Source organism: Prionailurus viverrinus, unplaced genomic scaffold, assembly GCF_022837055.1.
Source record: "Prionailurus viverrinus isolate Anna unplaced genomic scaffold, UM_Priviv_1.0 scaffold_35, whole genome shotgun sequence".
Classification (NCBI taxonomy): Eukaryota; Metazoa; Chordata; class Mammalia; order Carnivora; family Felidae; genus Prionailurus; species Prionailurus viverrinus.
In genome coordinates, this window is record NW_025927605.1 from 7,211,258 (window position 1) to 7,228,518 (window position 17,261).

General features: G+C 53.4%; 1 protein-coding gene across 2 annotated transcripts; it reads left to right on the forward strand.

Annotated features, from left to right (window-relative positions):
- Positions 1–1,335: 1,335 nt before the first annotated feature.
- Positions 1,336–16,448, forward strand: UBE2Z (ubiquitin conjugating enzyme E2 Z). Of its 2 annotated transcripts, none has more exons than XR_007149425.1 (7): positions 1,336–1,781; positions 3,762–3,834; positions 5,785–5,972; positions 8,031–8,142; positions 11,328–11,693; positions 11,878–11,968; positions 14,354–14,394. XR_007149425.1 is itself a non-coding variant. In XM_047845644.1 (7 exons), exons 1-7 carry the CDS (start codon positions 1,465–1,467, stop codon positions 14,522–14,524), a joined length of 1,065 nt encoding a protein of 354 aa, XP_047701600.1. In that variant the 5' UTR covers positions 1,339–1,464; the 3' UTR covers positions 14,525–16,448. The 2 variants fall into 2 exon arrangements, 1 of the variants encoding a protein (XP_047701600.1); XM_047845644.1 differs by having other exon boundaries at positions 1,339–1,781; positions 11,328–11,440; positions 14,354–16,448.
- The last annotated feature ends 813 nt before the right edge of the window (positions 16,449–17,261 follow it).

A 17,261-nucleotide genomic window follows, 5' to 3' on the forward strand; every position in this document is an offset into this window, starting at 1 on the left:
AAAAAAAAACCAAAACAAAAAACTTTTTCTCTGGAGTCAGACAGATTTGGCTTACAGCCCCAAATCTGTTGCTTGCTCTCAGCGTGACTTGTGTGAAGTGACAGAACCTCTGTAAGCCTCTGTTTTTCCATCTATCAGAAGGGACTAATAATAGTACTTCATAGAGTCGTTGAAAGGAATAAATAAGACAAGGTATACAAAGTACTTGGCACATATTAAGCACTCAATAAATGTCAGCTAAAGAAACAAACGTCGAGCCTCAATAAATGTTCGCCATTATCATGCAAGTCCATGGTCCCTTACTGGAAAATTCACGACACAGTGAAAACTGGACTTCTCTTCTAAAAAACAAGCCGGGCGGCTAAATATAATAGAGTGCGGCTAGTTGTTTGGCTTGTATGAATATTCATACGCTTTGCTGTCGAAATACCAATGTTGTTACTGGGTGCTGCTCCAGACCTTCCTGGGAGCGTTACTCTATATTCTGAAACACATCTGGCCAAGGGTGTCCCGATAAGACTATGAGCCTGTGTTCTTGCCAGGGAGACAAGGGAAAGCTTTTTTTAGAAGGCTTCTGTTTTTCTTAGTCCATAGTATGGTCTTTCACCTTACATGTCTCAGGGGTCTTGAGGAAGCCTCCCAGAATTTAAACTCACAGTCCCTTGATTCCTGTGTCTTCAAGGACTTGTGGGAAGAAAAAAAACAGACACGAGCTTGGAGTCAGGAGGCCTGATTTTTCTTCCTTTTACCAAGCCTCTCTAGGTCTGTTTCGTTATTCCTATGGCAACGCCTAGCAACAGTGCCTGGCATTTAGTAGCCCCTCCATAAATGTATATTGGATACACTCAAATGCGGGAGTTTTTCACTCGCAGGCTCGGATTCCTTCCTCTTGGTCCTGTTGCACGCCGGGCGCAATGGCAGCCTGCCCTCCGTGGGTGAAGGTGCGGGGAGCAAGGATAAATTAGAGGTTTTCAGACAGTAAAAGAGCCCTCAGCAAGTCGGCTCATCTACTCGAAGCCCCCCCAAGGAAGCTGGATCCCCAATTCTATCCCACGGACACAACCGAGGGTCGCTCCCGCTAAGGGTGGGGAGAGGATCCTTCCTTCCTCCTCTTGCCACACTTGAAAATAAAATATTCCACGGCACTGGGCTCTCGGCCGCACCTCGACGTCCCGGCACGCCTCAGATCCTCCTCCCACAAAGCGGGGGACCGACGCAGGCCCGTAGCCCTGGCGGAGCCGGCTCGCTCCCACCCCCTCTCGCCCTGGAGGACCGTGGGTGGACGCTCTTGCAGAACGCCTCTCGCTGGTCGGGCGGGGGTGGGCGGAGCCAGCGCCGCCCGGGCTGTGGAAGCGGAGGGTGGGGACACTCTGGCCCGGCTCTCGGTGGTGCGGGAGCGGGAGGGAGCAGCGGCCGCTCTGGTCGGCGGACGTGCTGCCGAGCAGTCCCGGAAGCGAAGCAGCGATGGCGGAGAGTCCAACTGAGGAGGCGGCGACGGCGACGGCGGGCGCCGGGGCGGCAGGCCCCGGGGCGAGCGGCGTCGCCGGTGTTGTTGGCGTTAGCGGCAGCGGGTTCGGGCCGCCTTTCCTGCCGGATGTGTGGGCGGCGGCGGCGGCAGCGGGCGGGGCCGGGGGGCCGGGGAGCGGCCTGGCTCCGCTGCCCGGGCTCCCGCCCTCGGCCGCTGCCCACGGGGCCGCGCTGCTTAGCCACTGGGACCCCACACTCAGCTCCGACTGGGACGGCGAGCGAACCGCGCCGCAGTGTCTACTTCGGATCAAGCGGTGAGCCGGGGTTTTTCCTCCCCCAGCCCCGAGCTCCGGGGCTCGACCTTCCCCGCCCCCGCTTTTACCCACTACCCCCCCCCACCCCGCCCCGCCGCCCGCTGCCTCCGCGCTTCCCTCGCGGCGGCCCAGCTCCAAGGCCCACGTCTTGCCAGCCCGGAACGTCGCGATCCAAGTCCCCTCTTCCCCCGCCCGCAGCTCCACACGTACCAAACCCCTCCTCGAGTGCCCAGGTCCGACCCCGCCCCTCGGCTCCCTCCCTCGAGCCCTTCGTCTCTGTGCCCCATACCCTCCCCCATACCTCCCGCCCGAAACCCGACCCTTTCGCGCTTCAGCAACACCCCCTCCCGTCTTCCGCGCCGCCTCTCTCCCCCCTTCCCCACCCCAGCCTCGCTAGATGCTGCCCGGAGGCCCCACCCATCGCCCCCCCCCCCCCACCCCCGCGTCGTCTCCTCCGGAGCCCCGTTTGTAACACGGCTTGCTTTCCTTGGCTTCAGACTCGAGGCCAACCTTTCTTTTTATTCCCCACCTCTTCAGACCCTCTCCCCAAGTCTGGATCGCTTCCCTCACGTACCCGCAGTCTCCCCTTGAATCACTTCTGCAGAACCCCGAAGCTGTCCGCTCTCACACCTGTTCCAGGAAACGCACGCTTTCTCCCCCCCCCCCCCGAGTCTCACTCTGGCTTGTAATATCCCACTCAAGACTTTCTTGTGTTTTTCCCTCTGGGTCATCTGGTTTACTTTTCTGAAGCAAATCCACCCTGCTCAAATATAGGAACAAAGGCCCAAGTCCTTTCTGTGCCTATTTCTTGGGTGACTGACCTTAGATCCTATCATTTAATAGATCATGTTTTTTTGCAAAAATGCTTGGTGTAGTGTTTACTGCATAGGAAAAGAGGAATGCTTTTTAGCTGCTTCTAATCCTGAGACCTGTTTCTTGATGACCAGCCTCTTCCTCTCCCCGTACCCCCCACTGCAGCCATCCTCCCCTGGGTAGTCCCATCCCCCACGCTCGGAGTCCCTTCCCGTGTCTCTACCTACCTTTCAAGGTGGTGATAAAACTGAGCAGCCCGCTGGGTGTGAAGTGTCTGGCCCAGTGCCTGACACATGCCAGCTCCATCCGGGTTGCCACCTCTAACTTCAGAACCTCAGCACCCCCCTCTCTACTCCTGTACAGTCTTCCATCCCTGACTTACCTGTGAGTTGCGCCAGTACCTTTTCCCCTCTGCTCTGTCACTTGTGTGCCCTTGATGTCCCTATGTACCCTAGCAAGTCCCCAGGCTTTTCCCACCTAGAATGTCCTTTAGACCCTTGCTGACGGCTGATGCATTCTAGGTTGTGCAACACACCCTACAAATCCTCCCGTCTACAGCAGCCGCTGCGTGTCCTTCTCTCCTTCCCGGTGTGAGATTCTCGGCTATTTCAGAGGGTCCTCCTCCCCCTCCCGTTCCCCCCCCCCTTGGACCCCTGGGCAGGCAGACCATTACTGCCCCTCGCTAGCTCACTTGCTTCCTACAGTCCCCTTGCCAACAACGGTCCACTGTATGGTTTACAGCATTCGTTTCTTAGTGGAGTTGGTGATGTCTTCCCAGCTACTGAGTACGCTTCATTTAGCATTCAGCGGTAGTACCTGGGAATCTCGGAGGTGGGGAGTGAATGAATTGCCCTGTGGGAGGAAGAGAGAGTAAATGGGATGTGGCTTTTCCAGGGTGACATCTGATGCCATTGGGATCTCTGATTTTTTTTCCCCCTCCCCCTGAGGAAACAATGCCCTTTTGATAATAATTCCGCTCTCTGCTTGCCTGACGAGTACTCAGCTGAGGTTTCTCAGCCAGCGAGACAGTGCAGACGTTTGTGGTACCAAGCACCACTTTCTCAAACCCTGGCCTCATTGAGGTGATCACAACTGTTCTGCTCAAGGGATTCCCCTTTTTTCTCCTTTCCCTCACTCCCTTCCCCACCTCCTCTTGGTGTTATACAGGGATATCATGTCCATTTATAAGGAGCCTCCTCCAGGAATGTTCGTTGTTCCTGATACTGTTGACATGACTAAGGTATGTAACTCGGAAGGGGTTGGGGGCTACTGGGAAATTGGGCCCAGAAAGTTGGAAGAGCCTAAAAGATTATCCAGCCCACATCTCTGATTACAGAAATGAATAAATCGAGATCCCAAGAGAGTCCGTGGCTTGCCCAAGGTCACCCAGTGAGGTGGAGCAGAGACTTGAACAGGTGTCTTTTATTTGGGTGCCAGTCGGTCTGGCTTGGAAAATCCCTGTTGATGCCTCTTGTCCCAGCCTAACTATTGTCAGGACACTTTCACTCTCAAAAATGCTCCAGTTTGGCTGATAAATTACATGATCACCCTGTTCCTTTTAACTACCCAGTTCTTCCCCCATCCTGCCACTCTTGGCTTTTAAGTAGGGTGCTGTAAATCAGATGCGGAGAAGGTTGGGTTGGGGCGAGCCTGAGTAAGCAGTTTATGCTTAAAGGGCCTTGTTCAGGCTCCTGTCCTTACTGGTTACCGTCGAATATCCGTTCCATCCCAAAGACCATTCCTGTCTTGTCCTCCGCATAAACATGGAGGAAGCTTAAATTCCCTTGGCATGGATACCTAGGCCTCTCTGTCATTGAGTGCTCTACCCCGAGGAGTCAATGTTCACTTGATCTGATGTTGTGAAGAAATCAGATTTCCTAAATCGAGGAAACTCTCCAGAGTTTCACATTCCCTTACAGTTAAAAGTTCAGACGTTCTAGTGTTGGTATATCTATTTTTTTGTTTTGAATAGGTTTCCCTGTACACTGATTTTTTTTTTTTTTTCTTTTTATGTGGTTGGAAATATTTTTCCTGGGACATCTTGTCCTCAGTCAAGTGTCACTGTTCTATGCTAGTCCCCCGGGTCCCAGAACTGATGTCATGTTGATGCCATTTGAGCTTGTTATTCCAAATGACTGAGGGCAAAAAGATAATCCGGGGTGCCACCCGCGCAGAGTTGGGACTGAGGCATTGGATTGCAGGGCCTCTTTCGTCTTGCTGTTACAATTCTGAGCAAACCTAAATGCCTAGGAGCCTTTGTAGAAAAAGAAATATAACGGGGTCCGTTCACCTTTTCCTCCTTTCAGGAGAGGAAAGCTCGTTCAGTGATTGTGGCCGGAGGAAAAGAGTTTAGCGTTCTGTTTTAAGTGCTGCCGATTTTTTTTTTTTCTCCCTTTTTAAACTAAGCTACAGTATCGGGGAACTTTCTGGGGATGGTCTGATGGCTCCAAGTGGACCCTGAGTTTTCCCCGTTACTCTGTGTGTCTTTGACCCAGCTGGAGGCTGCCTGAGCCACATCCTCCACAGTCGGTTTGATCCTATGCAGAGGAAGCAGACACCCTCGGCCTCCGTCACAGCCCTCAGCTCGGCGCTGTGACTGCCACTGGTGCTGTGGCCACCAATCCCTCTGCTCTTTTCCATTCATCTTACACCCCCCCACCCCCAGCTTTGTACCACGTGAACAGGGTGGAGTTGCCTCATAGGCATGTTTAACCTAGGCAGATCCAAACGGACGGACTCCGTGAAAACATGTATTTGTTTCTTAAAATCAGACACGCCAGGATAATATTTTACAGATGCCTACTTTAACTCGCACAGCGGTGTTCCATCTGCATTTGTTATATCTAACACTGATCAGGGAGGCCCAAACAAAAAGCCCGCCGCGAGGGAGGGAGTTTTCAGGGACCCTTGAGGGAGGGTGATTTTGACGCGGTTCGATCTCCACCTTGGGCTCTAACCTTAGAACCGTAATCCCTGAGTAAGGCGCCCCTCCACTGGAGTGGGATTTCTCAGAATTCCAGACATAACTTCTCGGTATGAGTGAGGACAGGCTGTTCAGGCTGCACGGTGAGGATGTGGAGGATGGAAACCAGATGAAGGTCCTGCCTCTGGTGTGGGTAGCAAGTGGAAGCCAGGAGGGGTTGGGATGGGACATCACCTCACAATTTTGAGATGGGGTTTTATTTTGCAGATTCATGCATTGATCACAGGCCCATTTGACACTCCTTATGAAGGGGGTTTCTTCCTGTTCGTGTTTCGGTGTCCGCCCGACTATCCCATCCACCCACCTCGGGTCAAACTGATGACAACGGGCAATAACACAGTGAGGTTTAACCCCAACTTCTACCGCAATGGGAAAGTCTGCTTGAGTATTCTAGGGTAAGAGGAGACTTCTAAGTGGCCAAGTTGGTTGTTAGCAAATAATTACTGCAGGCCAGCCTGTATCAACCAGGGTTCCTCGTCCGAAGCACGGAACACAGCAAATGACTGGAGTGACTGTTTCCTCATTTTTCCCCAGGATGGTACACAACCGTATATCATTCTAGGTGCAAAAGAGAGAAGTTAATTTATGACCCACAACGGATGCTTCAGCGAAGCCATTTCTCCCTGAGCGCCAACGGCACCGGGGAACTTGTGGCCCTGCAGATTCTGGGGTTCCACCCTAGACTTAGCACATCAGAAACTCCAGGGGTAGGGCCCAGCAGTCCGTGTCTTCCAAGCCCTCCAGGCGATGTCTGGTGCAGTCCAGCCTGAGAACCACTCCCTTAGGGCCTCAGGGCTTAACCTCTCTCCCGAACAGGTTGAGAAAGGCTGCGGGTCTGTGCCACGTAAGGTTGTGGGTGTCTCGTTTCTGAGTCTCTCAGTGAGTGGCTTTGGAGGCGGTGGTAGTGATGAACACGATTCTGATATGTTAACAACTGAATGAAAAACGAGGTTGGAAATCACATCAGGTCAGAAACAAGCTCCAGGAACATTTTGAGTCTGGGTGCTACTGAGGTTTTGCTCCGTGCAGTTCTCACTCGTTCCCTTTCATTGCCCTTTGGGGGTTACCAGTTCAGAGTGGAAACATCTAACGTCTTCTGGATAGGTCTTTCTCGTGTGGGTGTATTTCCCTAGGGCAGAGAACAAGTACAGGTTGAAGTTGGGAAAGTTGCCCAAACCGGCGGTACTGTTTCCTCTCTTGTCCAGCAATGTCTTTCTTGTCCAGCATGTTTCCCAGTGTGCGTGGGGGAAAAGGCAGCTGAACCAAACTGGAGATCAGGATTTTTTTTTTTTTTTTTTTTTTGAATCTCTTAGATCCAGGGATGTGTTCTGTGATGGTGGCAGTGAGGAAGTCCTTCAAAAGAGGCTGCCCTTCAAGAGATCTTTTATGTTGTCAGGGTTTTTGTCTCTGCTGGAGGATAGCGGTATATATAGCCCACAGTGGTGAGGCCCTCCGTTGTTTCCGTGTGACATTTGTGCGTGACAGCGTCTCTGTACGAAGTTCTCCGCTAGGCCAGGATAAAACTGTTTTGAACAAACAACAGCCCACGGTAGAAACAGGGGAAGTAAGATGGCAGGGTGAAAGTGGCAGAAATGGGTGGGGTAGAAAAGGAGAAGCTACCTTGACATTGTGAACTTTTCCCATGAAGCGTCATAGGGTAGAAGATTGGCCAGTCAGCTTGAACAAGCCTGTCCTGGCTTAGGTTGTGTTCAGCCTCCAGATCAGGGGCCAGCTGAGCGAAGTAATGTCATGTCCGAGCTGCCTTCCTCCTCCGATACGCAGTCACGTATGTGGAGGAGAGGACCGGTCTTGTTCTGGATGCTTTGCAACTCTATTATTGCAGACCCTCTGCAGTGTAGAAATGCCCCTTACCCCCTTCCTGTCCTTTGGCAGCGTTCTGTAGTCTTCAGAGAATTTGACGCTCTCTGGGGGCTGGATCCAGAACGGGATCCCTGATCATCAACACCCCCCACCCCCCCAACACGGCCTCTGATCAGATGGCTCCGGGCCCCTCTGTGCCTGTATCTCCGCTTCTGTCTCCTCCTGACTCCTTCACCACCCTTAAATAAGGAAGCTCTGAGATCCACAGAGGTTAACATTTAGACTGCCTTTGAGGCTGTTTTCTTACCTTATTCCTTTCATTTTGATGAATGGAACCTTCCCTGGTTACTGTTTCTTTCTTAGGCCAATGAAAATCCCTTCAAAGTTATCTTGCTTGCTTTACCCTCTTTTCTTTTGTCCCACTTGATAAGAGGATTAGGCAGTTGACTGACTTCTGGTGAATGAGGGTGAGACAGGCTGGGAAATTCCAGAGCATTAATAGTGAAAGAGAAACGTTGAGTCACTGATGGTGCTGTGGTGTGGCCAGGCCCCAGGGTACTGGTGCGCTAGTCTTTCGGTGGCGGCCTTCGCGCTGGCCTCACCCGGCTACTCCCCTCTGCTGTGTTTTGCAGTACGTGGACCGGCCCTGCCTGGAGCCCAGCCCAGAGCATCTCCTCTGTGCTCATCTCCATCCAGTCCCTAATGACTGAGAACCCCTATCACAATGAGCCTGGCTTTGAGCAGGTAAGACCGGGGCGGGGCGCGGAACTGTGGGCAGAATACTGGGTTTGAAGAGATCAGAGAGGTCTGCTTCGGGGTCCTATTTGTTTGTCACCATAGGAGGAAGAGGGAGCTGGTTCGTGGGCTCCTTAAAAATGAATTTTTTTTCCTCGTAAGCCCTGATAACACCGTCAAGTTCTTGCCACGTGACTTGGGTGAATCTGCGACGTGGGAATGAGTGGAGTCATCCGGAAATTAATTCTAAGCCTGCTTTGGGGGCTGTTTTGCAGCCAGTGGGTTCTTCTGCACGTGTCCATTCTCCAGTACCCCCTTACGGTACTTCCTGGTGACTTCTACTCCCGGAGTTACCAAGTGCTGTTACCTAAAGAGCCACAGGAGCTAGTCATTAGCCAGGGCAAGCATTTTTTGGTCAAGGGACGCCTGGGGGGTTCGGTCGGCTAAGCGTCCCAACTCTTGATTTTGGCTCGGGTCGTGATGTCACGGTTCGTGGGTTCAAGCCCCGCATCAGGCTGCATCAGGCTCTGCCTTGACGGTGCGGTGCAGAGCCTGCCTGAGATTCTCCCACCCCACCTCCCTTCCTTCCTCTTCCTCTCTCTCTCTCTCTCTCTCTCTCTCTCTCTCTCTCTCTCTCGGTCTCTCTTTCCCTCTCTTGCTCTGCCCCTCCCCCACTCATGTGCGCACGCACTCTCTCAAAATAAATAAACCTTAAAAAAAAAAAAGGAAAAAAAAAATTTTAGTCAATGCTACCGAAGAGAAGGCAGAGGAAAGTCGTATTTTCCAAAGGTTTGCTATTTGCCAGCTACTGCCGAATTTTGATATATAGTATCTCATTTAATCTGTACTCGGGGTAGATGTTGTTATGCCCACTGTCAGATGAGGTGTTGGTCACGTGGAGAGGTTGATTAACTTTCACAAAGACACCCAGATCATGGTAGAACCCAGCATTTGCCTGGAACCCAGCGTTCTTCCATTGTTTAAAACTGCCTGCCAGGATTACTCATGAGTACAAGAAAAGAGTTCCAGTGATAATCCCCAAAGATTATAATTCTGTCTAGGTGATTAAAACAGTTAACTGAGTTTTAAACTATTTGGAACAAAGGGAAGTACCTTTTAAGAATGAACAAAAGTTATTCCCAAAACCATCCTTTCCAGACAGTGTATTTGATTTCAGGCTTCGGTAGAAATGGAAAAGGGCCTTACTCACTAACCGAGGAGCTGATTTTAAGGTCTTTCCTTGTTTGGAAATTCAACAGAGGTGACTGATTCTTTTCTTTTTTTTTTTTTTAAGATTTCATTTTTAAGTAATCTCTGCACCCACTGTGGGGTCCGAACTCACAACTCTGAGATCAAGAGTCGCACGCTCCGCTGACCGAGCCAGCCAGGCATCCTGTGACTTTTATTCTTTTTTTTCAACGTTTTTTTTTGTTTTGTTTTTTTTGTTTTTTGTGGTTTTTTTTGGGACAGAGAGAAACAGAGCATGAACTGGGGAGGGGCAGAGAGAGAGGGAGACACAGCATCTGAAACAGGCTCCAGCCTCCGAGCCATCAGCCCAGAGCCTGACGCGGGGCTCGAACTCACGGACCGCGAGATCGTGACCTGGCTGAAGTCGGACGCTTAACCGACTGCGCCACCCAGGCGCCCCAGTGTGACTTTTATTCTTAATACCCCGAAACATTCTCACTTCACAGCCCCCTGGTGTCCAGGTGGCTTTTTCACAGCTCCCCAGAAGGAAGGAAGTGCCCAGCTGATCCATTTCTTAAGTCTTTTTTTTTTTTGTATACGTTTATTTATTTTGGATAGAGACAGAGCACAAGTGGGGGAGAGGCAGAGAGAGAGGGAGACACTGCATCCGAAGCAGGCTCCGGGCTCCGAGCTGTCAGCACAGAGCCCGACGCGGGGCTCACACCCACAAACCGTGAGATCATGACCTGAGCCAAAGCTGGATGCTTCACCGACTGAGCCACCCAGGCGCCCCCATTTCTTAAGTCTTAAGGCTAAGCAACTTCTTTCCTAAGTGACTAAAATGGCTTAATGACAGGAAGAGTACCCTTGTTGGGCCCCACCCAACCTTGAAGATCTCGGAATCAGATGAGATCCACTGTCCTCATTTGTCTTCCCCGCTGTTTTCCCATGCTACTTGGTGTTTGTCAAAGTAGTCACTGACAGTCCAGCGTCCCAAAGATAACGTATCACCAGAAAGAACATAATGCGGGTAACAAAAGAACTGACCCACGTAGGGGACGCCTGGGTGGCTCAGTCAGTTAAGTGTCCGACTCCCGATTTCGCCCCAGGTCCCTGATCTCATGGTTTGTGAGTTCGAGCCCCTCATCGGGCTCTGTGCTGACAGCGTGGAGCCTGCTTGGGGTTCAGAGAACTGACCTGCTGAGCGCCAGCTAGTAGTTTGCGTGGCGTTTGACAGGTGGGGACCACTGTGGCTCTCCTCAAAACGTTCAACACGCCCCACGGCACCCCTGTGGTCTCACTGCGGTGCCTTTTGGAAACCGTGGCAATACGCCGAGGGTGTGTATCGCTTTCTGGTTCGTGCCGGGTTTTTAATCAGAGGCCGGGGTTCTGATTGCCGGGCTGGTGGCAGGAGGAGCGTTGAAGAGTAAAGGAAGAGTTACGAGGATGGAAAACTGTACCCCCTTCCATTTATACCCGTGCGCTCATACAGGCTTTCTCCAAGTTGGAGTTTTCTTTTGGAAGATTCAAGTTCCCCTTCGATAGATTCATATTAGTTGGTGCAGTGATGGCGGGATCCCTGCAGACCTGAAAAAGAGTTAACCGGGAAGCATCCTGGTGTCTATAGAGTTCTTCACTGAGACTCCTGATAAGTGTGCCTTTTTTGTCCCGCCACCGTCCCTCCCGTTGGTTCTTTCCCACAGAATCGACCTCAGAGGCCTCTCGTTTCAGCCTTAGGAAAACGGTGACGGACCTAGGTTGCTGCTTACAGGTCGAGTGACCCGTAACGGAGGATGGGTATTGGCCCGCGTGGCGGGGGAGGTGAATGGTCCCAAAAATAAAAACTTGGTTGCTCTCCGAGGATCTGCCACCCAGCCGGAAAGGTGTTCTCTGGATTCGTCTGCGTGGGTCACGTGCCCCATGCTCATCGTGAAGTCTCCTCCTGTTGACTTTTCTCTTTGCCTAAATTTTGTACTTGGATACTCTGGTATCTGTTAACGTTGCAGGAGAGGCATCCAGGAGACAGCAAAAATTACAATGAATGTATTCGGCATGAGACCATCAGAGTGGCGGTCTGCGACATGATGGAAGGAAAGTGTCCCTGCCCTGAACCTTTACGGTATGTATGCGTCAGGAGAGTCAGTACCCACTTGGTACTCGGTATTCTTTTTGGAGGTTTAGCTGGTTCGTACCTTTGAGAGTCTTCGGGGCAAAATCCAGCGTTGGGCACCAGGGGAGATACGGAAAAAGGAAAGATGTGGCTCGTGCCCGAGGGTTACTCGAGAGGAAGTTCGGAGAGCTTCTCTTTCCTGGGAGAGTGCCGAGCCTGCTGGGAAAGTATTAACAGTCACTCTCCTTGAATCATCCCTAAGGTAGGAGAGAAATCAGCCACGGGCCGTCGGCTGTTCCTTTTTCCATTTGCCACCGAAAGATTTCTGTAGGATGCCACACCCGGGCTCGGGAACTCTTACTCGGTTTGGCAGCGAGGCTAGATGACGGAGGGGGGAGCCCTCCCCCGCCGTGTTCCTCACGTCAGCTTCTCTGCCTCTTTTCCAGAGGGGTGATGGAGAAGTCCTTCCTGGAGTATTACGACTTCTATGAGGTGGCTTGCAAAGATCGGCTGCACCTTCAGGGCCAGACTATGCAGGTAACGCAGCCCCTGCCACTGACTCCAGACGCCTTCCCGCAGACCATGTAAGCCCCCCGCCCCGGCAAGGATAGCGCCCGCGGCTCTCAGAAGTCAGAGCCGAGAGCAGCTTGGTCCAGTTTGAGCGGCCGCGGCCCAGAGAGGAGACTGCCTTGCCTGAGACACGCCGCATCGCTTCTCCGTTCTTGGCCTAAAGAGGCGCTCACGAGTAGAGTCCGAACCGTCCTGCTTGCTCATCTGGAATGCCTTCCTTTCGTAGTAGTCTTTTCAAACTCGAGAGCTTTCGGCCTTCTGGGAATCTCCGCGATTACAAGGGCGAATCTCCTATTGGAGTTCGGTCCCTAGGTCAGAGGGGTGCTCAGAGAACGAGGCCGAGGGAAGCGTTGGATGTGTGGCGTTGTGGGTTGGAGGATTCCCGTGGCCAAAAGATAGCAAGCCCTTGTGTAGTCTCTGCCTCTACCGGGGAAACGTACTTTCCACTTGCAATGAGAATGCAGCGCTTAGGGGCGCCTGGGTGGCTCAGTCGGTTAGGCTTCCGTCGGCTCAGGTCACGATCTCTGGGTTCGTGAGATCGAGCCCCGCGTCAGGCTCAGTGCTGACGGTGCGGAACCCGCTTGGGATTCCCTCTCTCTCTCTCCCTCCCTCCCCTCCTCATGCCCTCCCTCTCAAGTGCACACTCTCTCGTGCTCTCTCTCTTTCTTAAACTTTAAAACTCCTTTAAAAAAAAAAAAGAATGCAGAGTTTAGACTTGTTTTCAAGAGGAGATTCTTACTAAACCAAATTGTAAATGGTCTCAAATATAAAAAAACCCGGTTGTTAAGAGGACAAGACTCCTGCTCTCCCGAGGACCAGGTCTTGTGTCTTTTGGGTCATTTACTGGCCATCTTGCTTTAGAATCCTGCTGACTTGGGTAAGTGACTGACATGTCCTTGAGGTCCCTCCCCAGCTCTTTCTGAGCCATTTCCCCCGCCCGGTCCTCGCCACCAGCCGCAGGGGTGAATGTCTTCTTTCCTCCGCTGCTGCTTAGAAATGGCGGTGTCCCTTTCCTTCCTTCACAGACTTTCCACCCACCTGCCACGCGCAGACTCACAGGGCAGGGGCGCCTGGCTGGCTCAGTGGGTAGGATGTGCGACTCTTGATCTCAGGGTTGGAAGTTTGAGCCCCAGCGTTGGGTGTAGAGGTTACTTGAACAAACAAAACGAAACAACCTCAGAGGGCAGGGGCGGCTCGGGGTTAACTTGTTTCCCAACCCCGTTTTTAGAGGACATGGGAGGTGCTTCCTCCCATGGTTTCAGGAACCCTTAGTGCTGGTATTTAAAAGCATTTCCATCGCTCACCCTGTGGAGGAAAAATAACTCGTGATGAGAGAAGGAGAGGGAGGAGCAGCGTCTGGGGAGGAGGGAAGTGGGTGGCTGTGGAGCCGGGGATGAAAAAGGGAAGGTTTGAAAAATTGACCGCCTCGGAGGGAGTGTGGCGTCCAGCCTCGGCGGAGCGTAGCCCTCGTAAGTGGCAACGCGCTGGAGCCCCGGGGACTGTGATCTGTGTTCCCTGGCCCCTGACCCTGAGGGTGACGTGTGGGTAAGAGTGTGGAAGGCGTTTATGTGCGAGAAGCAGAATGTGAGGGGAAAACCGGCTGGCTTTTCGGGACTCTCGAGGAAGGCGGTCCCCTCGCCTGAACCCCGGCCCCGCTGCTTGCCCGCCCTGTTCTCTCTGTGGCATTTTAAATTCCTTTTGTTTTTGCCCTCCGCTCCAACCATAGTTCTTCTTGAGACTCTCGGGACCGTGAACCCCTCTCTGCAGAGTGTTTGGAGATCTTTGATCTAGGATTGAGCTGGGTGGCCCTGGAGTCATGCCCAGAAACCTGGACAGGGAGGTGGTGACAGGTCTCGGTGGAAGAGTGCACGGGTGCTTAATCTGGAAGTCAGAGCTCCTGAGTTCTCGACCTGCCTGTGACGTTGGAAAAGCAAGTTCCCCTTTGCCGAATGTGGGAAAGGAGGATAATTTTTCTCTCGTGTGGTTTTTGTGAAGTGAATTGAAAACCAACCCAGGCACGCTTCGTGATTACGGTTCTGGTCTTCGATTTCTGTTCCTTATCTACCTCGCCTTTCCTCTGACCTCCCGCATAGTGGCTTGATTTCAGGGAACAAAAGTACATTTTCACGTTGGCCCCAGCCAGACCTGTCTGGGGTGGTTCACCTGCCACAACGTTCCTGAACTAGTCCTGTGTCATGTCGTCCGCTGTTGGCCCCTGTCGGTGCGACGCCCTCCTCCGCTCCCGGGACTCGGAAGCGGAGCGGGCGTCCCGCGTGGGCCCGGAGCTGCTGTCTCTAGGGTGAGCCGTCCAGACTCGAATCTTCCATCCCGCTTGTCTCCTTTCCCCCACAGGACCCTTTTGGAGAGAAGCGTGGCCACTTTGACTACCAGTCCCTCTTGATGCGCCTGGGACTGATTCGTCAGAAAGTGCTGGAGAGGCTCCATAATGAGAACGCCGAAATGGACTCTGATAGCAGTTCGTCTGGGACAGAGACAGACCTGCACGGGAGCCTGAGGGTTTAGACCCTGCTCCCTTCTCCCCTTCCCCCACTCAAGAGTCCCAGCAAAGTCCCTTCCCCCCCCACCCCAGGGACGGAGAGGCAGTGTGTATCTCCCTCCAGACGTGACGTCATCCTGCAAGATGGCAAGAACCGAGCAAGCTCGGATCCCAGGGTGTGGGAGCGGGGAGGCCGTTCCTGATCTGACCTCCCTGGCTCTCGAGCATCCGGGGCCATGTTCATCCCATAGCAGGGGCCCAGGTACCTATGCAGGAGCACCCGGGGCGAGGGCCCCTGGCAAAAACACGGCAACCGACACACCTCTCCACAGGGCCGGCTCCTTAGGGATAGGTGGGAGACAGGCTGTAATTCCAAGAGGGAGTGTGCCCACGCGACGTATGGGGTTATCTGGAAGGGAGCTTTGGGGGGGGGGGGGCTGTCTGTGACACTTACGCAGTCTGGGTGGTTGTCTGTCTGTCTGTCTGCAGTCTCGAAGCAGGGCTTCCCAGCGCCCTTTTCCCCCCTGCCTCTCTTCTCCCACTACTTCCCATGGGCCAGCATAATTTTGTGTTTCCTAATTTATAGTCACTGTTCTAGACAGACCAAAGAGAAGGAACAGTGGTGGAGTCTAGGCTGCTGATCAGTAAGCTTTACCTAGCACCTGAGCACCTTTCTCCTCTGCCCCGCATTCCCGCGCCCCTTCCCGGATTGAAGACGGAAGGGGACTGGCACCGGGACCGAACCGCGTCTTGGTTAAAGCCCGCACAGGCACCCAGAGAGGCTGATTTTGTTCCCGCAATCACTGATCGGAGAAGTTCCCCACACAGCCAGCTGCTGTGTATATGGGATTGGAGCCACTACATAGAATAGTTTCTTACAGATTTTCAAAAAGGCTAGTAGCCACGATGAGGGCACTTCTGAGGGCGGGGTGCGGCGGGGAGACTGATGCTCGTCCTGTTGTGTTTCCGTTTGGCTGTCCTTGTGTATTTTCACCCCAGCCCCTCCCGTGCCACCCCCCACCCCCCCCGCCTCAACTTCAATGCCCAGGAACCTGTGGGGAGCAAGGTAGCCAATGGCGGGGGGTGGGGGGTGGCTGGGACTCTGGGCTCCCCTTCTCGCCACTCCCCTCCCTCTCCCTCCCAGCTGCTCTGCCGCTGGCTCTAAGGGGTGTCCCCTGGCTGTGTCGCTTCTCTGTATCTAGCTACAGTGATTCTTTAGCCGGTTGGCTCGGAAAAATGGGCTTTAGGTGCCCTGTGGTACTGGGCGTTGAGGGAATCCAGCCTTCCCCTTTTTGGTGTGTTCGCCCCATATTTTCCGGATTCTTCCCGTTAAGGCTCCCAGTGGGGTGTCGGTGACCCATGTGACGCAGGGCCTCAGGCAGCATCCAGCCACCTGGAAGGGAGAAGGGAGAGGAGATGGCGGCGTACCTGCCCCGCCCGCTGCCGTGGAGGCGGCTGCCTGGGGGTCGTGGTGGGACTTCCCTGGGGGAGTTCCGGGGGTGGGGGGCACAAAGGAGAATGTCCTACTTGGGAGGGCAGGAAGCTGAGAAACTGGACAGGACGTGGGCTTGGGGAACGGAAGTTTATCTTGGATACCGAAGGCTGAGTCTCTTAATGAGACTCGAAAGAGGGACCCTGCTTCCCATCTCCCTCTTCCATTCCCGGAGCTAGCGCAGGGCTTAGAAGAATGCCCTTGGTCTGTTGGTCCAGTGGTCGTCTGTCATCCATTTTAAGTGTTCCCACTTTCAAGTGACAATCCTCTCCTTGGCCCTGCCATGGGCAGAGCATGTCTGGCATACCGGCCCGACTTTTACGCCCTAATCTTGAGTTGAGGAAATATATGCACAGGAGTCAAAGAGATGTCTTTATATCTGACTGTACATAAATGAAGTTTTTTGTTTTTTGTTTTTTTTTCTTTTTGGTGCAATAAAGTTTGTTTTGGCAGAAGGAGGAAGCGCCTGTGGGTGTGGGAGGGTTTGCGTGAAGGGAGCATGGGTCTCCTCGACAACCACACCTCTCCCCTGGGTCTGGAACCGTCAGGGAGGAAGAAAGCACTCAGTGAACTGTCGAAGCTGGAAGCTCCCGGCAATGTGACCTGGGTAGATGGATGCAGGGCTGCTGGTGACCAGTTTCCCGCCCACCAGAAGGAGAAGAGAGTTTCATGAGCCCCCCTCGGGCCGCCAAGGAGAGGAGTGCCACCTCGGCCTCAGCCGCTTCCAGAGAGATGCAGGTCCCACAAGGACGGGCAGGCCTCGAGTCTGGGCACCTGGCCTTGGCCCGAGTGTCCCCTGGTAAGGATAGGGTGTCCACGTTCGGGATAATCCAAACCACTGGGTTTTCTGTTTTCTGGCACTTAACCAGCCCTCAGGAGCCCAGCGTTCAGAGACCGTGGAGACGCTGCTTCGCGCAGCCTCCGCCCCACACCCCCATCCCTACTGGGTAAAGGGAGGCCCCCGCTTTCCGGCGCAGAGGCTTTTCCTCCTGGCTGACCACGGGCGTGGGGAGAAACTTCATGAAATGCCGCCCCGTGCCGTGTGCAGCCAGGATACGGGAAAGTGAGGGGGTCTGGTGGGAGTGGACCTAGGCTCTGGCTTTTCTCTTTGCTTCTTCCGCCTGGTGGCCTCTGGTAGAGGACTTGGACCCTTCGCCTGAGACATTAAGGAGACCTACTTACCCAAGTAAAGTTGTGAAGATTAGAGGGGGTTTGCAAATGGGGTAGGTGGGGTAGGTGCTCAGTAAACGATGCCCTGGCCGCCACTGAGG